This window comes from Pelmatolapia mariae, linkage group LG10_11 (genome assembly GCF_036321145.2).
Source record: "Pelmatolapia mariae isolate MD_Pm_ZW linkage group LG10_11, Pm_UMD_F_2, whole genome shotgun sequence".
Classification (NCBI taxonomy): domain Eukaryota; kingdom Metazoa; phylum Chordata; class Actinopteri; order Cichliformes; family Cichlidae; genus Pelmatolapia; species Pelmatolapia mariae.
The window spans coordinates 60,185,234-60,208,978 of record NC_086236.1 but is presented as its reverse complement, the minus strand read 5'-3'; the positions used below and the strand labels follow the sequence as shown (position 1 = coordinate 60,208,978).

The 23,745-nt window shown below is 44.5% G+C and overlaps 1 protein-coding gene across 3 annotated transcripts; it reads right to left on the bottom strand.

The window, feature by feature from the left end:
- Positions 1-9,057: 9,057 nt before the first annotated feature.
- atn1 (atrophin 1) lies at positions 9,058-23,264 on the bottom strand. Of its 3 annotated transcripts, none has more exons than XM_063486227.1 (10): positions 23,011-23,264; positions 21,140-21,274; positions 20,571-20,672; positions 20,046-20,165; positions 17,020-19,865; positions 16,667-16,883; positions 15,031-16,531; positions 13,244-13,411; positions 12,913-13,093; positions 9,058-10,492 (listed from the first exon to the last, which is right to left on the bottom strand). In XM_063486227.1, exons 2-10 carry the CDS (start codon positions 21,164-21,166, stop codon positions 10,459-10,461), a joined length of 5,196 nt encoding a protein of 1,731 aa, XP_063342297.1. In that variant the 5' UTR covers positions 21,167-21,274; positions 23,011-23,264; the 3' UTR covers positions 9,058-10,458. The 3 variants fall into 3 exon arrangements, with proteins under 3 accessions (XP_063342297.1, XP_063342298.1, XP_063342299.1); XM_063486228.1 differs by having other exon boundaries at positions 9,059-10,492; positions 13,268-13,411; XM_063486229.1 differs by having other exon boundaries at positions 9,059-10,492; positions 13,268-13,411; positions 15,031-16,528.
- Positions 23,265-23,745: the final 481 nt, after the last annotated feature.

The window sequence follows — 23,745 nt, the reverse complement described above, 5'->3', positions numbered from 1 at the left end:
ATGAAACAATCTGCTAAAAAGAATCAGATTAAATTCTACTGAAAGCAGTATTAAGGTCACATTATTTATTCTTCATGGAGGCGTGATTTATGCCCCACAAATAACTGAATTAGGCCTTTTTCCTGTCATACATGTGATGCTAGTTAAGCTGAAGACAGTCCCAGTAAGTCATGACAGTACTGTGACTTGTACATTTACACCCTCCTTCTGTCTGGAGGACAACTTTGTGTCATTTGTACTTCGTGTACTTGGCTCCTGGTGAGAGACTAAAATGAGAAGTGGTATGAACTAATTAAAACTTGGCTGCTGGGAGGTGGGTTGGTAGCACACTGTCCTGGCTGATGGTGTGTGTAGTAATCTCCAAACTCATGGGCAGACTTGGCAGATATGCCTCTGACTGTAAAATGATACGTTTTCTCCTGCTGACTAAAAGTTTGTAGATCTTCACTGTATTTTGCACCTCATTCTCAAAGTTATACAACTCTGAGCTCCTACCAGGTTTTAAAAAGAGATGATGGCTCACTTTGATTTTACCGCTTTGGTTTAAAGGCACATTTGGACATTCAAGTACTCAAAGTTATACCGAATTATTGTCGTCCTATCATCCATCCATCCATCCATCCTTCCATCCACCCATCCATAGCCACTTACTTAGGTCTGGGTCTGAATAGTGGCGGCAGCCAACTCAATTAATTCTTCCAAGGAGACAACAAGGCTTCCCAAGCCTGCTGAGGGATCTAATCTCTCCGATGTATTCTGGTTTTTCCCCAAGGTCTCCCCTCAGTAGGACAAGCCTGAAAAACCTCACCTGGGAGGCACCCAGTAGGCATCCTAGTCAGATGCATAACTAGGATCCAGAAATCCCTCCACCTTGTCATGCCAGGAGATATATTGTGAGGGGCAATTTACCCCTGGAAGGGTCTCCCAAGCAAAAATGCTTCTGGGTGAGGCGTCAGACAAGAGCTATTCAGAAAACCCCTATGAAGGGAAGAACAAGGAATCTGTTTATCCTCCCCAGGGTAGAGTTGCCTTGGTCCCACCCTGTAACCAGAAAGAGTTACATGCACCCAGCCCCTCATAAGCCCACCACGTACAGGAGGGGCAGTCTGATCCCCGGTCGCCAAAACCTGTTATAGGGACACTGAACACTGTCACCTCTTTGGTGGGGGCCTGCATACAAGTAGTTTCTGTGAGCCAGAAGCTCAAGCATCAGACTGATTTAAGCCACTGATTGATCTGTGTGATGCCAAAGAGAGGATACCTTTAACTCCTTAACTCATAGTGTATCATATTTGATACATTGAAAAACGGGAATAAACTGCGCACCACATTTTTAGGCAATAAATTGCAAAAGAAAAAGAAATAAAAGGCCAGATGTAACAAATCTTTTTTTTTAAAGTCAGGAGGTTCAATAAATGCTGAATTCAAAAAATAATAATTTTCTGGCAATTATTTGATAGTTCAGGCTTTAAACAGTTAATATAGCAAAAATGTAGCTCAGTGACAAGCATCACCTGTGATTTTTTTTAAACATAATAAACCAAAATATAAGCTGCGTAAAAAGGACAGCTACAGAACTGTAGACAGAGTTTTAAATATATTTAAATTTACATTTCTGAGAAACTGGACATCCTTTGAATTTTTACTCAAATTAAGGGAAACGGTTTCCTCAGTGTGGCGTGCAGGCACAGAGCGCAGCGCACAGGGTGTTCAACTTTAATTAGTATTTCAGGGTCTGGACAGGGGTGTAACATTTAGGAGACCACAGAACTTTTTGCTATGTTTGATCTTTAAAAAAAATAGTTTGGAATAATGGTTTGATTCACCAGGAAACACAAAGACGTTTTTCACCAACTCCTCACTCCATTTTTTGCCATCATGTGGCCATTATCTGTACTCAGGGGTGACATTGGGACTTGTTATTGCGAGCAGCTGTGACGCAGCATTTTCGCCTCCTAAAAAGTTCTGTTCATCTGAACGTGGCGTTTTCAGTGGGAGATACATTTTGTTACTTCTTCAGTCGTTTCTTGCACTGGAAATGCTACGTCCTGGATGATTGAGCATGCATCAAGACAGCATCTTGGCCTGTTGTCAGCGTACACATGCAGCAGCAGCAGGGTCGAGTATTTTGGGTTATATGAAGGAGATATACGTGTTAATCAGCCCATAAAGCTACTGCCCTGTGACCTCTAAACATGAAACATGCAGTGCTTGCAAGCGAGCTGTGTTTGAAGATGTGTTTGTGTTTAGTTTATTTTTATTTCTTGCCTCTCATCCAGACCTGGTTTGGATCCAGCAAGTGCAAAGCCAGACCAGGCCTTTTTGGACTCCTTTTATGGTCAAGTTCCTGGAGGAATGTGCCAAGTTTGGTTTGGTAGATGTGTTAATTGTAAGCAGTTTGAGGTCAGGATTGGTTTCTTAATATAACTTGATTTGTCTTCCTACTTTTAACTTACTGCAGTTGCCTTGGAATAAAAGCTCTGCTATAAGTAAATTACTGTCAGGGGCTTACTTTAACCGAGATATAGCCATCAGATTTTAATCTTTAAATCAGACATTTCCACCAAGTTACTTTGGGAGTTTTGCATGTAATCGGTTTTGTTAGTTTGTTTGTCCGTTTGTCTGTTCGTTAGCAGTCTAGTGTCCACAGTTTTCAAGTATATCTTTTTGAAATTTTGTGTGATTGTAGGTACCAATAACAGCTCGAGCTGATTTAACATGAGTGGAAATTGGGTCAACGTCATATCAAATGTGAAAATCAGTGAAAAATTTATATTAACCCCAATTTTTTAGGTGAAATAAAAAGAAACTTCAATTCTAGACCAGTTTAGAAGTTCCAGCCTCAGTTTCCCAGATATGGATTAAGTCAGTCTCTCCAGTGGAGTTCTTCACTGGATTAGTTTTGGACTAGGCTCTATTCAAGTCTGGGAACTTGGCTGACAGACTTTGGTATATAGACAGGTTTAATAAGTCAGTAAATTAATATAAGTTCAGATTTAGGTTGATTTAAAAATGCTTCCAGATTGTAAGTGTGGAAAAAGCTCAGCAGGCACACTTCATGTCTCATAATAATGTCAAACAACATTATTTTACCGTACACTCACTTATTGGAGAGAGACCCGCTGAGAGCTCTCATGCACACGCAGGTGCTCCTTTCAGTAAACCACTTACAACAACTGTGCCGAGGAGACAATTAAAATAATGATGCAATAACTACTTCAAAGCTGAACATCCAGATTATAACAGAGATGGATTGCGTTCTGGAGTTTCTACTACAAATCATTTTTATAAAGTCAAGGACTTGGGTGTAGGGAAAGATGCTATAGGACAATATTCATGAAGTGTGAATACAAAAATGTCTCAAGAGCGCAGATGACCTTATTTTGTGACTTCACACCTCTGGTGTTTGGTAGAACCTCTCAGAGAGTACTCACCTTAAACTCTGTGCTCATATTAAATGTTTCAGGTACAGTCATGAAAAAGAAAGTACTCCCAAATTTCAATTTTTAAATTTTATGTGTTAAGATGTAATTTAAAATAATAATCACCTTTAGCAGCAATGACCTGGAGTTAAAGCTTTCTTTATGTATTTATCAGTCTCTCATGTTGCTACGGGGAAATTTTGGCTCAGTCTTCAGTTCAGTGTGGGTTCATTTGTTTATTCACAGCTCTCTTAAGGTCCCATCACAGCATTTCAGTCACCTCTATTCTTTTCTTTTTCAGTCATTCTGTTGTACATTTGCTGCTTTTGCATGGGATCATCATCCTGTTGCACGACCCAATTTCAACCAAGCTTTAGCCATCAAACACAGATATATTTGACTTTGGTATACAGAGGAGCTCATGGTCGACTCAACGACTGCAAGGTACCCCCAGGTCCTGTGGCTGTGAAACAAACCCAAATCCCCCTGTATGTGTGAATGAAAAAGAAAAATCACATATATTCATCTGAAAACTATCCAACCACCATTTGACAAAAGAAAAGATGGCTTTTATGTGTTCTTTGTTTTATAATTTCACTTGACAGATCTCTGCTGAACATCATTACTTTCTTTCTTCAGATGTTTTTCCTGCATTCCTTTTTGTTTTTTGAGCGTGACCACTGCAATCCTTCAGCGCTCCTGAAACCTACAAACATGAACGAACGTGTGCTCATTTGGACCCACTGTGAAATAATTTATCACCATCAAAAGCTTTCTGTCCACTTCTTGCTCTGTGCTGGCATCTTATTCATCTACAAATGCATTTGGTAAACCCGTGCTTTTAAAATGTGTTGAATTTCATAAATATTTCAAATCAGACTACTCTGTCTTTAATAACAATGTGCCCTTCACATCATGTTCAAACCCAGCACTGCATTTGCTCCAACACACGCACTACCACATGCTGATCCTCACAGTGACTGAGTTTTTTTTTATCCCTTTCTGCGCCTTTGACTCACCAACGCACCACTGCTTCCATTTCTATTCGAATAGGCACTCTAAAACTCAGCTCTCTCATTTGTCCAGTCACCTTTGCCATTCTTTTTATTTGTTTTAAACCTGACTTTAAAAGACTCGCATGGCAGTGATGGCACCCAGACATATGTAGTCACCCCTGCCTTCTTGAGCTGGTTGTTATGGTCTGTGTTCAGTTATGGCTAGTAGTAAAATAATAGGTGTAATACATGTTCAATCCCCCTGATTTGAATGATCTGTCCTCAAAGAATCATTGCAGACCATATGTGCACATGCTTGCAAGTTTCACACGTGTCTGCATTGCTGGCTTGGAGATAACATAATGCAGCATGTGTAAATATTCAATGAAATACAATCTGAGTTTCAAGTAATCATGCTGCTTTTTCAAATGAGAAATCGGTCCCCCTTCCTTTTTTTCTTTTCTTTTTTCTTTTGCTGTTTCTCTCCACATCCTTTCTGTGCAGCCGCACCCAATCCTACATTTCAGCCAGACATCTCACATTTGAAATGACTTATAACACCAGCCAATTACAGTCTGTGTTTGGGGTCTGGCTCATCACTTCCTGCAAATATGATACACATAGAAATGGAGCGATGAGCTAAACATCCCTTTGAGGGACACAGGTGGATGTCGGGGTGGTGGAATGGTTGAAACAGCAGGCAGTGATGCAGGGAAATTCTGCAGCTTAAATAGAATGACAAACTGAGAGGGTGTTTTTCAGCTTGGACTGCTTGCCTAAGCTAACTCGTAGGTTTGCCATCATTTGTGTCAGTGCACATGTCGACATCAGAGAGCAAGGTGGCACGGAGGATGGTTGTTATACTGTGGAAGCATTTGCAGTGCATTATTTGTGCCATACTTGTCTGTTATCTGTTTCACATTCTGAAGAAGCACCTGCGCTGGTGCCCCAGCTATCAAAGGGAGAGAGGCGACGTACACCCAGGACTGTTTCCCCTTACCAGGGTTCAGTGAAATCTAATGAAAATCTTCTTCACTGGATCAGAATCTATAACATCATTGCTTGTCCAGCTGTAGTTCTCTGTGTCTGATGTAGATAAGTTTTTAATCGAACTGGATTGCAAATCTCTTTTGGAAGCGTGTCCCATATCCAGCTATTAACATTAACTTTTCATGGATATTTTGACCGCAGGAGAAACTAAGCTCTCAGAGAAATCTTGCACAACATGGGGAAACTATGCAAACTGAAAACACAGAAGAGCCTCACCCGAGTACAACTCCAAGAGGCAAAATATGTGGCTAGGGTCACTAAAGCAATAACTTTTATCAACCCTCTTCATAAAATGCTAGTTTAACTTTTACTAAAGAAAGTCATATTTCTGTTTCGATGCTGAAATGGTGAAGATGTTGTCAAACCGATGTGCAGTGGAAGGAGGCAGAGGCCTCTCTGGTCCAATTCTCACTCTGATCACCCGCCTGTTGTCTACAACTGCTTAAAGATGCTCGGCAACGCCTCAAGATCATCCACTGGGATCATCTTCTCCGGGCTGGAGTGAGCAAGAGGTCAGGGGAGATTGATTATCTGGGTGAGAGAAGGTGAAAAAGCCACAGACTCAGTTCTCCGCCAGCAATTGTGCCACTTTGCAGTTTGCCTGTCACTGCCGCAGGCTGGGACGACACTCCAATAGATGAATGAGATGTTGGGGGATTTGTTCAAGTAGAAGTTTCATTGACCAGGGTGAGTGTCTCTCCAAGTAGATTTCAGCATCACTATGAGAGTGTTGAGGCTTCAGGGCTATGAAAGGTATGACTAACAGAGGAGCCACAGTACGAGACTCAAACAGTAAAAGTGGACAATGAAAGGGAGAGTTAGCAGGTGTGATCATGTGATCAGCAGCGGGGAAAAACACGACAGCTCCAAAGGGAAAAGAAAGATGACTGTGGTGCAGATATTTTAGAGGAAGAAGCAAAGCGTGTTATAAAACTCTCTCTTAGGCAAAACAGCTGAATGAAAACGGAACACGTGGAGAAGAAGATATTTTTGCTGGAGGGAAATTTGGAACAGGAACTAAACCAAATTAGTCACTCTGAGTTCAAACCCAAACATATGACACTGAAACTTCACATAGTCTGTGGCACCATTTGAACATTAGTGCATCATATTTGGCTGTTCGTCTGTTCCAAGTCTCGCACCTTCTCAGATTCTTGAATACTGGTGTAGAGCTTATATTTTAAAAACATACTATTGCTGCTGCAACATGTGTTTTCTATTATTATCAACTTTATTTTGAATAAATCTGAAATAACTTATATGCAGTAACCCTTAAATACATGGAAAGAGCTTAAACTTCTTTGAGTGTTAAATCTGGCCCTGTTATTTTTGTGTGTTTTTGTGTGTTGATCTGTGGCCTTGTTGGTTCAAATTTTGAAAGCAGAAGCAGAAATGTTGGGAAATAATCCTGGCGTACATATGAAGTGTACACTGTAACCGATTTCTGCCATTTGACCAGAGTTATGCTGTAATTACCAACAGCAAGCTACTCTAATAGGTTTATACAGTAATTTACTGTAAACAAAATTAAAGAAAATTAGTATCATGTCATGTATTGCTGTAATTATGCAATTACAGCAAGATGTGAGATGATATAGAGAGCTAAAATTATTAAACTGATAGCCAAACGAAATGGTTAAATAGGTGAAACTGGTCATTAAACATAATGAAATGAATGGCAGTTACATTGAGTAGAGTGTAACTGCAAGGTAAGGTAGCAAATGAATGGTTGAAACACTAATCTAATAAAGACGGTTTAACAAATGGTGACCTGAAAGTTCTCCAGGTTAACTGGATTTATTTAAGCAAGAAAGGTACTGATGACGATGTTTCTGAGTCCATCTGCTGAGGCTGGAAAACATGACAGTCACCTGAGGCAAACTCCTGGGAATTTTTTCCTACTTCTGAGATGAAAGTAGCAAAAACAAAAATTATTTTTGGGGCAACTTTTGGATGGCTACAGATGGGAATCAATCCATACAGACTCCTTTGTTAAAATGTCCAACTTTATAGCATTAAAAAGCATCTTTACAGCCTGGTACAAAAAAGGTTTTGTGTTCATGGGTAGTTTCTCTATGGAAGCTTCCACCACTTAAAGGCAAAAATTAATCAATACATAAATTGCCATCTATAAATCAAATTTTCTAGTTAGGTATCTTTAAATTTCTACTTACTAACTCAAACATCTGAGAAAAGAACTAAAAATGTTAAAAAAATAACTAGAAATCTTGAGTTATTAAGTCAAGTTTTGAGATAACTTTACATTTTAGTTTAGATTTTTCAGTCAGGAAGCTCCAAGAATGTTTTATTTTTAGTGGTGAGAATAAACGTCCATTTTCCCTTTTCTTAAAAAAATCTATGAGTGGGGAAAATTTTTCATAACTCATTCATCTGGATCCAGGGGCGTGGCCGTTTTGATTGACAGGTGTTCCCATCTGAGCCTGTTAGACCTCATGCATGAGTTTGAGTCAATACACTGGACTTTTTCATAATGTGTGAACTGTTGGAGCCTTTTGGAGCATCTTTATTGGATTATCTTACTGACATTATGGCTTGTTGTGTGATGCAGATCACCTGAGAGGTTTGTGGGTCAGTTTTGGTGAGTGAAATTCTAGCATTTTAGCTAACTGTTTCCTAGCACCCATTCACTTTATGAACATAGCTTGCTAACCAAGCTAAGTAGGGTTAGGTGAATAACTTAGCACTTCTCCCTTTCATCTGTCACTTCTGGATTCAAAACATCACAGCAGTAGGGAATCCAGCAGGTAATGTCACGGTGACTACATCTATGTTTTATACTGTCTAAGGACATTACCCATTGGTTTGAAACATCAACCTTAGCCATTTAGCTGACACCATGTTGCTTCTTGGGGGCCAGTATGTGGACAAAAAGTTTGAGTGCTAAGCTGTCAGTTGTTTTTCAAACTGTATCAGACGCAGATACCTGCTTATTACTTATTAGCAGGTATCTAAATACACTAAGAAAACTTTACTCACCTGACTTCTTGCCGGCGGTCTGGCCGCCCTCCTCTGACCTCTGGCATCAACAGGGCATTTTCACCCAAAGAGCAGCTACAATTTTCTCATTGTGTTGGAAAATCTCAATAGATTTACATTTTCTGAAATACTCATGCACCAGCAGCCACACCACGCACAAAGTCATTGAAATCACCTTTCTTCCTCATTCTGATGCTCAGTTTGAACTTCAGCAGGTTGTCTTGACCATGTTTAGAAGCCCAAATCCTCTGAGCTGCTGCCACATGATCGGCTGATTAGATATTTGGAGTAACAAGCAGTAAAGTAATATTTCTTTGTTTTATGTCCACTTATAAAAAGAGGCAAATGCCAGCCACATAGAATCCCTCAAACAACCTCATATGTCTTTCATCTATACCTTTCCCTTCGTCCTCATCCATCCTGGGAAAGGACTGATGAAGTGCTAATAATAACCCCCAGATGCGATGTCACCGGGGGGGAAATCAGGTTTGTCCTGCTAGAAATCACTTTACATTACACTGACACACTTATTCAAGGTGACTTTAAATGGCCCACAACTTACATACCAACTCAACAGAATGGCCTGTACAATATATATATTTCATCATAAGGCCATCAGTCAGTGCCACAACAGTACGAGGAGCTTTTATTGCACAAAAGGGATGCAGATTTGAGGCCTCTGAGGATCCACGTTAGACAGAGCACATCAGTAAAAATATTAAAGGCTGTGATAACGTGAAGTTTGTTTGAGCAGCTCCGTGAGCCAGCAGAGAGTCTGTCTGACGTAAAAAGGACGTATTCACTGATCCGTATCCGTTTTGAAGGAGATTCCTCTGGCGGGACGCGGTGAGAACACACACAGCCCCCAGCCTTCAGCAGTGTCCGTAAATCACACTCTCACAGCTCCTCCTTTCTTTTCATTTCTGTCTTTATATCTTTTTTTTTCTCCCCCCCTCTTCATTTTTACAGTGCAGTAAGGAATGCTCGCTCTACAGGGTGGCTGGTGTTCACTGGAGCGACTCAACTCCCATGTCTCACACTCATCCCATGTGTCTCCTATTAGCCACACTCACCAAGAGAGGGAGGGAGTGAGCGATGAAGAGAAAGAAGGAGAGCAAGAAAGAGAGAGGGGGGTGGGGGTGGGGGGGGAGAGAAGAATTTGATATGCTTTGTGCATGAGTGACTTGTATAAAACAAAGACAAGGGAAATACTCTGAATGTAAGAGCTGGAGCAGAGGTGGGGTTTGAGGGGGGGGGCACAGTGCACACACACACGAGCACTCGAGAAACTAGCAAAAAAAAAAGATTATAATTTATTTCCAGATTTTTTTGCCTTGCCTTTGCATCTTGTTTCACAAGTTAAATTGAACGTAAAAAATAAAAACTGACTGCCATACCATGAAAATGTAAAAAAATAATACAAATAATATGTGCTGTATATATAATTATATCATTATCAACAAACGGACAACATTAATCATTATAACAATGCTATTGATCGTAAACATAACAGAACACTAAAATGCTGGTCTCATGCATATTGAACGCCCCTCAGATACAAAGGAGGGGGTAATTACTAAAAATAGAACCAAAAGTTCCACCAGTTCAGAATAAGCGCCTATAGCTACATGCAATGACATAAAAGGGACTCATGTACACATTCCTTCTGGCATCAAGTATTTTACATATACTGTACTTCACTATTGCCGCCCCCATCTAATATACTGTACAGAGCACAATACAAAACAACATTATGCAGGAAAGCGCTGGAGTCTGGTGCCGTTCGCGGGGACTCTGTGCAAGGTTTTCACGCCCTCCTCCCTCTTTTGTTAATCCTTCAAAATCTTCTCGTTTCCTTCTGCGATTTCCTTGTCCATGAGTCCGACCTCTGTTCGGAGTCTTCAGTGCTTTTTTTGTTTCGCTGTATTTGTTCTCTTCTTGCGCACACTCTCCCTTGGTTTTTCTCCATGCTGCTGTTTGTTGGTGCCCCTCCCTCACAGGGTCTTGTCGCTCTCTTTCTTCAGGTGACTAAAAAGTGAGAGGAGGAATCGAATGAGTGCATTAACCTAAGGTTTTGGACGGAGGTTTGATTTCATCTCGGCACAAGTGTGTCGGAAAACGCTTCAAAGACTCGTCCCCGTGATTAAAACTCCCCTTCGCTCTTCATCTACAAAAATAACATCAGTGATGTTTGTAGAGTCAGCCTGATCAAGCCTTGTTTAGAGGCAGATCATAATGTAGCATGCAGATTTCTGCTACTGAACACATCCAAACAACGTGTGAGGCCAAACGTCAGATTTAGGGACATTTTTACTGATTTTGGTCTTCCTATGCCCCAACACACAACCAACTACCGTCATGATCAAAAGAAAGTACACCCTCTTTAACTTCTAAGATTTTACATATCAGGACATTATTAAAGTTGAGTAGGAAAACACCGTGGCATATTAAACCATGTATTGTTCCAGAAATCTTGCGGTTTATCCAGGTGCAGCTTTGCAGCCAACTCTTCCAAACAAGCCATACTTGTTCTTTTTCTAATTGTGCTGTTGTGAACTTTAACATTTAACTTGGTCACCTTGGCCTATAGAGTCTGAGATGTAGCGCTTGGGTTTTTTACGTTTCTCTGACTCTGGGGTGAATTTGTTGCACTTCAAATTGGCCTTATAACCCTTCCCAGACTAACAGACTAAGATCACTGCTCATTCTTTCCTTCTTGGCTTTGTGTTAACACAAACCTGAATGCTTCAAACCAGCAATCTGCTAAAACGTCTGCTTTTATTGACAGCCACACTCATTGATCGTCAATTAATCAAGTGAATTTGATTAGCAGTTCCTAGCCATAAGGAAACTTCTGGTGATTTTTATTACGTCCTGATATATCCTTTAAATTGAGGATGCAGTTTCTTTTTACCAGGACTGTGTATTAATAAATGCGACCAGGGAACAACAGATAAAAAACTAAATATAAATATACAGAGAGAAATGCTAGTATATTCAGGAAGATTGCTTCCTGCATTCAGATTTTATTTGTTTAAGGTGATAAAAGGCAAGACAGTCTCTTAAAAAATGAAGGATAAAAGAAACAGCTTTATTTTCATTGCAAACTGACATATGGAGCTAATTCTAATTGTTTTCCACCCATAGGAGTCTTCAAAGCTTGAACAGTACTTTGACAAAGCCTAGTCATAGATTTAAAGATTCCTATCAGTGGAACAGATTAATAAGGGCTAGTGGCTCCATGGAAGATTATCAGCATTGTAACAGTTTTTAACCAGGTTTGTGTTCAGTAAATCAGAAGTACCAAGAAAACCTGCAAAATTCAAATAAGGTAACGCAGACTTTGCAGCATTTTGTTACCACCCAAAGGTCCTTTCTAAACCAAAAAAATGTAAAGGAATTTTAATTATTTCTTAAAAGATAGTACTCTGTAGTATTTTTTATGTTAATTTTAAATATACAGAAAATAAAGCTTAAAGGCTCAGCAATGCGTTCAGATGGATTAGTCTGTAAAACAGTGCCTCAGTAACAGTAGTGGTCATTATAGCAGAACATATTTATCAGAGCATATTTGGATGAATAAAAAGCTTCTGGCTTCCTATATGTTCAAAGATTCAGTTTCCATTTGTCTTACATGACAGCCACCCAGCTGTGTTCAGGGTTTGACTGTTGGTCAAGCAAAAAAAAGATACCACCACCCAAGGCAGTGCTGGGTGTCACACAGCACTGTAATTAAATTATATTTACCCGCAGTGAAGAAAAGTAGCACATTATTGTATTAAAGTCAGTAATCACACATTTCCTAATCAACCCGTTACTCATCGAACAATTATGTTCCATCTGTTTTTCAATTTTCTGCATCATTTTTTCCGATTTAAAAAAAGTTAATCAACATTTGCTTTTCCTGCTCAGTTGTGCTACACAGTTCATGTGGTAGGAGAAAACAGTATGTGGTCTATGACTTATGAGGACTGGAGATAATGAGCTACTTTAATTTTACTTAAAGAACATGACGGTAAAGTGCAAAATGCACCCTGGCCAGGAACAACTATAAACTCCAGCTAACACAACATCACTTCACCAGCATCTATCAAAGAGACCAGGCTACAAAAAGCTAGCAGCCAAGAACTCAAAACCCACAATGTTGTTAAAATAGAGTGTATGCTGATCCCAAACCAAGCAGCCTGACCTTCATGAGGAAATGAAAACAGAGATGGGCAGCCAGGCTTGTAGCATTGCTGTCGTACCTGTTTCTACAGCGGAATCACTGTGACCTCAATATTTTCTTGTGAAGTGCATTTAAGGGTGGTTTGTGTGAATACTTGTCGTAATTAGGATAGAGCCTAAAGTTGATACTGTTAAGTGGTTATTGTGTTACAAATCATCTGAAAAAAGTGAATAGTTAGAGTCAAACACTGGCAGCTGCAGTGGATGCACAGCCTCTGTACCTGTAATACTCATCCTGGGTGAGGGAGTGGTGGTGATGGTGATGGATCCACTGCTGTTCCAGGGCCAGTCTCTGGATCTGCAGCTCTGCGCTCTGGGCCTGCTGCATGGCCTGGAGCTGATGGGCTGCAGACATAGGGCCGGTGAGGGAGGAAGGCTGGGGCAAGTCACGGAAAGGAGCACCTGTCACCAAAACAGAGAGGAAAGAGCAGCCGCAGCAGCAAGTGGGAAAGGGAGAAAGAAAAACAGGGATCATTCATCGCCACCAGTGTCAAAATGTTTCTTCTTTAGCTTTCAACACGGTGTTTTTAGAGAAGAAAACTGAACTAGTACATGGACGAGGAGCCTTCTCCTCACCGAACAGCTGTTGGCGGAGCACCTCGCTGTCAGTGAGGGGGTGTGCCAGGATAGGGGTGCCTAGTGTGGCTCCTGGGTAAGGGAGGCGTGCCAATGGAGACCCCGATGCCAACGGGTCCATCAGGGGGTGAACCCCGCCCGCCGCTGGATGCCAGTGATGTAATAGGAAATACAGGAGATTATTGTTGCTGCATTATAGCGCTGTTTGTTAACACTTTAAGGCTTTAGATTAAGTCAGAGCAGCTGTCACTACTGATACTGTGACATTAGGCTCTCATCGAGGAACTAATTTTTACACAATTTTATTCAATAAAGGGGTAAAAACGTGAACTTAAGAGCCTTACAAACATTGACAAGTACAAATAGAGTCGGTTTGATTTTCTTTAGAGATTGCACTTTAGTAATAATATAAATTGTCGTATGACATTCTGGCACCACCCATAAAAACTCATTAATATTGATTTAAATCCCCCCTTTAAGGTCATCTATATTCAAAAGCACTACCCCATGTGTCTGTGATAGGCTCTGGATCTCTTTTTATAGAATTGGACAAATTCACAAGGAGCCAAATCTGGCTAGATCTGGTGGTGGGCTGGTGGTGTTGTTGCCAAGAAAACAATATGTTTTCATTAAGCTGTGTACCGGCATACGATGTTACGCATAATCGAGGCTGTTTCAGCCAAATGTTTTCCCTCAGATGCCTCAGGATGTTACAACAGAATTCACCCAGAGGAATTAATTCAAATGATCAGCATGCTCCTGGTTGCGCACCTTTGAGCTTCGACATAGCAGGTTTTCCCACTGAAAACAGCTGCTAGGTCTTCACGTTTTAGCCACAAACTCGGCTTTGAATCACTAGGGGCAATCCTCGACATGAAAGTCGGGTCGATTTGACACGAAAGTAGATGTTTGCTCCTTGCAAAGGTTCGAGTTCACAGAGCACACAGTGCAAACGGTCAAATCGAGACTTCCGAGGAGCTTTCCAACTATAGAAGCAGTGCTACAAGCAGTTCACACACAGACGACCTTAAAGAGGAGAACAGTCAAACTTGGTTATATATTTTGATTTCTTTTTATGAGAAAAGTCCTGAAACTTCATGATCACAGCCAGATATAAACTTGTCAGTGTGCATTCCAAATGTCAATATGTACAATTTGGATTTAAAGATGGGTGAGCTGCTCCTTGTTGTTCCCAAACAGAGATCTGAGCGCACAATCATCTCTTTACTTCTCTTGATAAAACAAATGTCTTTGAATAACAATGGTCAGATGTTTCAGAGAAAACTATGCAATCACAGAAAAGCTGTGTTCAGCGCTGAGCTAAACTAACACAAAAAGTAATTATACTGGAGTTAAAGGATAAGGCTGGCACTGTTTTTTGTTTTTCCAATGAGCAGAACCATCAGTGTGTTCGGTCAACACTTTTCAGCGCCCGTACCCATTTTAGATGTACTCGTAAGATAAAGAGGGAATAAAATGGGTCACAAATATAATTTTTAGTTTTTCTTAAAAACGTGCATTTGTTCTGGGCTAGACACATTTACTGCAAGGAAAAAAACCCAAAAAAACTACAACCAGAAAACCTCTGGCTTTCTTCTTTATTGGTGTCTGTGCTTTACAGAACATCACCAGCTTTATCCTTTCCTGTAACAAGTTCTGTAAGATAAACTTTTGACTCCAGGAATTTTCTGAGCTACACGTCTGTGAAATCTGAAGATTGATGAGTCGGTATAGACGATTGCATAGTTAGTAGCAGTGGGTACCTGTGTCTTGCTGGTGCAGGTGAAGATGTGAGTGGATGTGTGAATGCTGGTGATGATGAGGCGTCACATTTAGCATCTGAAGACGCCCCAGATTCTCTCCTCCACCTCCTCCACCTGTACTGGCTCCACTTCCCCCTCCCCCCCCTCCGCTTCCTCCTCCTCCGCCTCCAACACTTCCTCCCCTTTCTCTCTCCCTCTCTCTTTCTCGCTCTCTGTCCCCAAAGGCCGGCAGAGCTGCTCTGTCCCTCTCCCGCTCTCTTTCTCCACTCCGTTCTCGCTCGTAAGAGGCAGGAGAGCGAGTGGGAGTGGGGTAGGTCTCAGGGGCAGCGGCCGGGGCAGGGGCTGGTGGCTGATGAGAGGACAGGGAGCTGAGAAAGGAAGAATGGGGAACAGGGTGGTGAAGTGAGGTGGCGTTGGAGGTCGGTGGGGCAGGTTGAGGAGGAGCCGGGGGAGGAGCGGCAGAGGCAGCTGGGGGAGCCGGGGGAGCAGATGAAGGGTGAGAGGGGAGTGTGGGTGGGAGCAGAGATGAAGGGGGTGGATTCGACAGGGACTGCGGAGCAGGAGGGTTGGGAGGTCGAGTTACAGGGGCCAGAGTTGGGTTCTGGAGGTGAGGTGGGCCAAGTGGAGCCTGTGGAGGCGGAGTGCCATAGATTGATACCTCATTACTGCCCGCTGCACTGCCTCCAAGGAGCAGAGAGTGTGCATGCGCATGGGCACTGGCGTGAGCATGTGAATGTGAGTGAGCAAGAATTGCAGGATCAGGTATAGACCCTGGTGGGTAAACCCGCTCATCACTCTTAAACTCAAATCCTGGCTTTATCCGATCTCGGTGTGCAGCCACTGCATGAGGAAAGCCGACACCTCCCAATCCTGCACCCCCAATCCCTCCATGTACTGGGCCACCTGCCATTCCTGGGTGACCACCAATACCTGGACCACCTTCCAGGCTGCCACCATACAAAAATCCCAAGATGGCTGCTGCAGTAGCTGCATCAGTGGGCAAGTGGTGTGGGTGACCTAAAGCATGATTCTGAAACTGAGGAAGAAAGAATGAGGGGTGGACGTGGGGATGACCATGATGAACTTGTGGGTGATGTGCCGGGGCACGACTTGCCACCCCAAGTGGAGACATAGCGTGGGGGCGAGCATATTCACTCAGAGTTCTCAGCGCTGGGGTGTCAGGGCCTAAATATGGTCCTCCTAAACCTATTCCCAGGGCCCCCTGAGGGCCGCCAACCACTGCTGGTGACCCACCCATGGACGGTAAGAGGAGGGAGTGGGGGATAGAGTGGGAGAGAGTAGGGTGGAGATGGTGTGTCGGAGGAAGGTGAGCATGAGGATGTGAGTGATGATGTTGTGGATGAGGGGGAGGATGGGAGACGGGGTTGCCCGAGGAAGAAGCGGAAGAAGACGAAGGGTCGAGGATGATCGAGGATGAGGAAGGAAAGAAGAGTGAGGAGCCCTGGCGACCTCCTCCAGCAGCGCTGGCGTCCTTCTGCTGCTGAAGAGGAAATAGGAGAAGACAGTAAATCACATGTGCTTTGGTCTGCTTTACTCCCCTCCCATTAAACTGACCAATTTAAACTACATCAAATCCATTAAATCTGACATGATTATCACCCTGAAATGTGCACACCTGTAGATGCCGATCGAGCTCCCTCTCACGCTCGCGCTCCCTCTCTCGTTCCCTTTCTTTCTCTCGCAGGTCTCTGGCCCTCTGCTCCACCTCCCTGCGGGCCCTTTCAATCATCTCATTCCTCTTCTTCCACAGTTTGGAGCCATCCAGTGGGACAAAGAGGACATCGCTGCGGGCGCAGGAGTTCCCACTGCCGCGGTCGAGGACCTTGTGAAACCTAGAGTCACGAAAGACACCGGTGTAGTACATCATTATTACAATCATCAGGAGTCAGCAGCACCATCATAACAATTATCGCTGCTGTTAATTACAGGGAGTGTACACATTTACAATCTCAATTAGGCTGACTTTACCGTGCTGACTGGCTGGCGTGGATAGGAATGTCTACAGGTTTTGGTTCAGGCGAGGGGCTTCTCAGCACAGGTGGTGGGCTTTCACTTTCTTCCCTGTCTTCTATTGGTTCTTCCTTAATGACCGGTGTAGGAGGCGGGCCTGAATCCGAATGTCCGTCTCCACCAGGGAGCGAAGAACTGGAGGCAGGTGTGGAGATGCCATTGTTGTTGCTGCTGGAGGAGTTACTAAGGGGTGGAGGTCCCTTTGAGACATTCTGAGGTGAGAGTGACTGTGGATTGGTATTGCTGCTGTTGGGTGCGCTACTGTTGCTGCTGCTGCTGCTGTTGGCCATAGTACTGCTGTTGTTTCCGTTAGAGTGGTAAGATCCACTGAAAGGAGGGTGGTTGTTCAAAGTGCTATGATAAGGGGAAGGGCGGCATCCAGGCGAACAGCTGGATGACACACCTGTCGCTGGAAGCGGCATGCTGGCTGCAGAGGAGGAGCCAGGGGGAAAAGATGAGAAAGCTCCCATCTGATTGGTAGATGGGCTGGGTAAAGGAGAAAGGGGTGTCGGAGGGGTCTGGGCAGAAGACTGGTAGTGTGGAGGACGTACATTGGGTGCCATTCCTGAGGGGGGTGGTTGGGTGTGGGAGGCTTGAGGTGGGGGTAGAGGAGGCTGAGGTGGTGGAGGGGGATAAGGAGCATTCAAAGGGTGTCCGTGATGGCTAGAAGAGGAGGAAGGAGAGAGTGCAGGGGGTTGACTTGGGCCTCCACGGTTTTGGTATAGAGAAGTGTCTCGCAGATTTGAGTCTCTCTCTCTGTCTCTGGGCCCAGATTGGTAGTGGGGATGAGGTGGGTGGGGGTGCTGCGTTCCCCCGGGCCCTGAATACTCTCGTCCCAGGTTAGGAGTTACTCCAGGGGAGTTTAGGTACTCCCGATTTGTACCAGTGGAAGGAGGCGCACCAGCAGGGAAGTCTTTTCCTCCGGTGGGTGGATACTCCCTGTGAAAGTGATCCGCCCCAGAGGAGGGCGTTTGTGCCTGGTCGATGGGAGGAGGTAAGTCCCGGTTCGATGAGTTTGGGGGATGTGGGTGGGGGTGTGGCGGCAGGGAAGGATGGGTAGTGTGACTGGGATTGTTTTGGGGAGATGCAGGTGGGTCACGGTTCAGCATGGGGGTGACAGGTAGCCCGCTGGCTGAACTTGGGGGGTTTCCCTGTGGGATGGAGTTGTTGTTAGGGTTACTGCTCCCCACAACGTCTCTCGTCTGGCCCCCAAACTCACCCCATCTGCTTCCATCTTTGTCTCTGGGATGCCCCCCGCTGGCTCCACTGGGGCCAAAGTCTCTACTCTGGTTTTGGTTTGGCAGATTAAACTCCCTTCCTCCTTCACGCTCCCTTTCACGCTCCCTGTCTCTGAAAGCCGGAGCAAAGTCTCTTCTTTCTGGCCCCAAGTTAGGTCCATCTCTCCCAGAACCTTGGAATTCCCGGTTCTGACTGACTGACAGCGCTCCAAAGTCTCTGCCTTGGATGCTATTGGGCCCACCCATCCCACCACAAGCACTGTTACTATTTGCCCCGCTGCTATTGTTACTACTGTTGCCAATCGGAGCGGAGAACTCCCGGTTGATCTCCCTCCCCCCACATTCCCCCCTCACTCCCCTCTCCCTCTCTCCTGCACCCCCCCTCTCTCTGTCTCCTCCCCCTCCAGCATACCTGGGAAGGTACTCCCTGTGAGGGTGGGGGTGAGGATGGGGGAGGTAAGAGGGGTGGGAAGAGGAGTGGCGAGAGGATGGAGGGTTGTAAACGGAGGGAAGTTGCTGCTGCTGAACTGGGGGCTGGTGCTGTGGTTGGTGTGGGTGGTGGTTGCCAGGGTAACGGGTGTAGCCCCAGCTAGCCTGGCAACCAGTTGCCGTGCCACCCTGCCAGCCGGTGGAGCTGTAGTGGTGAGGGTGGGAGGAGGGTTGGGTCTGAGGCTGAGACTGGGACTGAGGTTGGGGGCCAGTCTGTGGCAACAGAGAAGGTGGAGTGGACTGAGACTTGTCTAGAAGTTTGTCTCCTTTTTCCATTTTGTCTCTTTCTGCCTTAACCTCAGTAGGCATGTTTTGTCCCCCAAGCTCCAAAGGCTTCAGGGCAGGTGGAGGAGGAAGTGGAGGGGGCAGGGAATGGGGAATGTTGGGGCTGTTATGGGAATAATCTCCTCCGGAGATAGTTGTCTTGGTCACGCACTGTGTGCTGGCTTTGGAAGTCATTCTGCTGCTTAGCGCAGCATCAACGCTGGTCGGTCCACTGTACTCAACTTTACACATCAGCTTAGAGTCCAGGGAGAAATATGACTTTCTCCCACTATTGCTGTCATTTGATGAATCTCCTGCTCCACGGAGAGAGGGAGTCAGTCCAGAGGAAGAGCAGGGAGTGGAGGGGGGCTTAAGAGATGGACAGTCCTCAATTCTTGCATCCACATCTCGCTTTTCTCCATCTCCACAGGGCTCCTCACCCCTCCCCTCCCGCAGCACTCTCCTATCCTCTCCTGTCACCTTCCCCGCACCCCCCTCTTTACCTTTCTCCCGGTCTCCTTGCTTTGGTGAATCGGGGCCATCAGAGTCAGAGTCCAGGCTCCCCAAAGGGGAAGCGGAAAGACTTGGGGATGAGGAACGATTGTCCTGGTCTATATCCCTCCCGCTGCTCAGACTGCTACTGCTATTGGCCAGGCTCCCTACAACTGAACTCCTGCTGCCCTGAGATTGGCCATCTTCATTGTCACTCTCACGGGATTGGCTGGCAACTGAGGTTGGAGGTGGGACAGTGGAAGGAGCTGAGCTGTCAGTCGAGTGTGTTGATGTTGGAGGGTTTGGAGTAGGGGCTGAATCCTAACAAGAAAAGATGATTTGAGGGTGAGGTAAAAAATTAAATTGTAATATCTGCTATCTACATGATGGCAGAAAATAATAATATATATCTATTTGAGGCGTCCCCTTTTAGGTGATTCATTTAAATCAAAGCTTTGTATTAGGTCTTTATATAACAAGTTGATGAAATGTAACACAAACCTGAACTTTCTGCCTCTTTGGAGGAGACACAAGTTCCTCCCCCTCACTCTCTGATGAATCATGCCCTTGTGATCTGCGACTGAAGCGATTTCCAGCCAATTCCTCACCAGCACCTCTTTGCTAAAACAACACAAGACTTTTAATTCTGTAGTGACGCTTTTGAATCCCTAATAGGCCTAGGTCTGTTTTTAGAACAAAGCTTCACTTGCATGCACTCACACACACACACACACACACACACACACACACACACACACACACACACACACACACACCAGTGTCAAACATGAAACATCAAAGATTTCAAAGTGCTACGGTGTAAAACACAGACTCTAACAATTCTGACACTGCAAGGGGTACATCTATGGCAATCACAGGGATGACTCATTCACTGACAACACATTCACACACAAAAATTCAAGAAACACAGGAAGGCCTTTATTGTTCATTATGCACATGTACACGTTAATGTATGGCCCAAAAAGTGACAGGAGAAAGGAGATAATAAGATAGGCGGGGTCTAACCGTCTGTCTGTCGTTGCGTTCAGGGCGAGAGGGGCTGGGGTGCGGGCGTCTGCCCCTTCTTTCCTCACTTGCCCCCCGCCGTCGCCCACTGCGCATGGGCATCTGCAAAGCAAAGTGCAGTGAAAGAAGGAAACGTGGCATGTGGGGAAAGTGTTAAAACTGGACAATTATACAGGAACATCGCAGTTTGCACGGAGAAATAAAGAAGTGATTGTAGCAAACACAGAGTTAAATCAGGCTGAAGGGAAGTCAACCTCATTCAATCCAAGGTGGAATTTAACAAGGACGACAAGATGTAGTGAATAAAAGAGGAGGAAAGAGAGAGGAGGAACAGGAGGATACAGGGAAGAAGGGAGTGAGGTAAAAAAAAAAATCAAATTTACATGTGGAATCTGTTTTTTAGACGGCCTCTCGCAACCAAATAAATAATTTATATCTCAGTTACTCTGGCCATTTTGAAATTTGATCACATATTGAACTAATTATAATGTGGAAGCAGTAATCAAGAGTTAGGCAGGTACACAATCGCTGACATCATCATGGAAAGCAGACATAGGCCTTATGCATACCGATTCTTTGTGTGTCCTTGTTTTCATTATTTCTTCTTTACAACGTCCATTTTACAACACAAGCCATTGCAGGGACTGAACTGGTTCCAGCTGCTTACTGACTGGGCTGTACTACACGACGAGAGCTACCGAAACCTGTGAAGAAGCATAAACAAAAACATGGAAAACCTAATGAGAACACAAGGCTTTGAGTAACATGAGTTCATGAAATGATGGCAAGATTTGGTATCATCATTGAGCGCAGGGTTCAGGAATTTGTGACATTGTTGAAAACATCTGAGTTTACAACTGCAAAAGCCCAGTTACAACATTTAAATTCCCAGCATGCTTCACACTGTATCAGCACAACTGCTTTCCACTGGACTCAAAACAGCCTCTGCAGCCTTGTTTTCACCACAGCAGCCCAAAACCTTAACAGCACAATAGGTTAGCCCACTGTGACTGATAATACATGCAGAGCAGAAAAGGTGCTGATTGGTAGACTTCACTTCGGATCGCAGTCTGCAGAAGAACTCCAGCAAAACATCTTGGGAATATGCGGCCACACCCCCCCTCCTTCCACCTTCACAACAACAGCCCAAACCCACAGCCACTTGTGGTTAACCCACATGACCTGGTTATGGCCAGCAGAATCACATGCTTATTTATCCAGCCAAGCCAACCATTAGGGAAAACGCACAATGTCAAGATCTTTTATCCATCTGATCGACAACATAGCCAGACTACTTCGCAGGGGCCCAGCTAATCCATCCATTCATGTACCACTATGATGAAAAAATGGCTCATGTATATTGAATGAGGATATAAATAGTGCACACCGCTGGATGAAAAGAAAGAAAAAAAGAGTAGTTAGCAGAGCTGTGGCGTGGAGTCTGTAAATACGCCTGTATGTGTGTTTATTTAAAGCAAGTAAAGCCCGTAGCAGCCTCACTACACATGGCTATGCATTAATTAGTGCATGCTGCAGTGACTGATTCAGTTTTATGAGTAAAATCTTCATCACTGTACACACTCTCCACACATATTTAGAGACGATGCAGTGTGTGCTGTGTGCATGTACAGTCCCCTTATTCACACACACACAACGAAGTTCATGACACTGAAGTAGAAGCATTCAGAGCCTGCCTGGTGGGTTTCTGTACACACACACACACACACACACACACACACACACACACACACACACACACACAATGCATCTCAGTTACAGGTGGCAGCTACTGGCCTGTCTGTGGTCCACTGGCAAGTCCTCAGCTGTGGTCGGAAAACAACTGCATTTACACCACAAGTTCCCCTCCTAACACACATGCACACAGCACGTATATTATCAACAAATTGGCCACTGCATGTGATGCAAAGCAGCAGCATGCAGTTGCTCTGCTTACATCACCAGCGAGCGGGGCACTGCAACGACTCTTTCTTCTTTCTTGCTGCTAATGTTATTGATACACATGCAGAGGAGACCGGCCAAAGCTGCTCTATGGTCTGCCTTCACAGACCATCCACGACGGGGGGAAGAGACGTGTTCAGCAGCACATACATGTTCCCCAGTCAGAATGGATGCCTGTGCAGTGCTGTTTCCAGACGCTCCACATATCTTTCTTTCTTTCTTTTTTTTTTTTTAAAGGAAAGATGATATGGAATGGCGAATCATGGCATTTCGCACCGGCTCTCCCTTTTCCTCGCTGGAATGTGGGTGCGCGTCGTGCGCTCAGTTCACATTAATTCACCGGGACATAATTTAGCCATAACGCAGGATGATCATTAATGCACAAAGAAGGGGGAGAAAAAATGGGAGGGAGAGCACAAGCGTGGCCAGCAGGAATAGCTCCAAACACATAAGTATAAGCATCCATTTTCCTTCTCCTTACCTATAATATCCAGCGATGCGTGCTCCCACTCCTCTCACTCTCTCTTTTCCTTTCTCTCCCTGTTTTGTCGTTTTATGTTGCACGCTGACACGCACACCTCAGAGCCCAGTCGTCTGTCAACAGAGACTCGTGCTGGCTCATATTGCAACGGGCTCCGATCATAACAATAATGCAGAGGAAATCTCTTGCTATTCGTTGTAGGAAAAATACAGGGGTGCCAACTGAAGACTGTACAAATTGATGCGTACCCTCGCCTCTTCCCCACCCCCTTTCGCCCCCTTTTCTCTTTTGCCCCCCACCCCTCTCCCACCCTACCTACTCCCCCCTCTTCCTCTAAGACGACTTGCACTTTTTTTTTAATGCCCCTCTCTTCTGTTCTTACAGTCACAAATTTTTTCAGCGGAGGGGTGAGCCAGAGAGAGGGATGCACGTTGGGTGAGAGAAAGGGAGAGAGGAGAGGGCGTGATTTGCATAAGGAGAGAGAGAGAGAGGAGAGGGAATGGGGGGTGGAGGTGGGGGGAGGCTGGCGAAGGAGAAGGAGGAGGGAGAAGGAGGGAGTAGTGAGGCAGGGAGAAAGAGGAAGAGAGGCGCAGAGAGAGGGCCAAAACTCTGAAGAGGGAGGGGATCAAGAGGGAGGGTCTCTATGTCTCTGTTGCCTAGTCCCTCCAGAGTCACCTTTACTGTATGGAAAGGCTCGCAGTGAATAACTATGGTTTTATCTGGCAGTGAAACAGA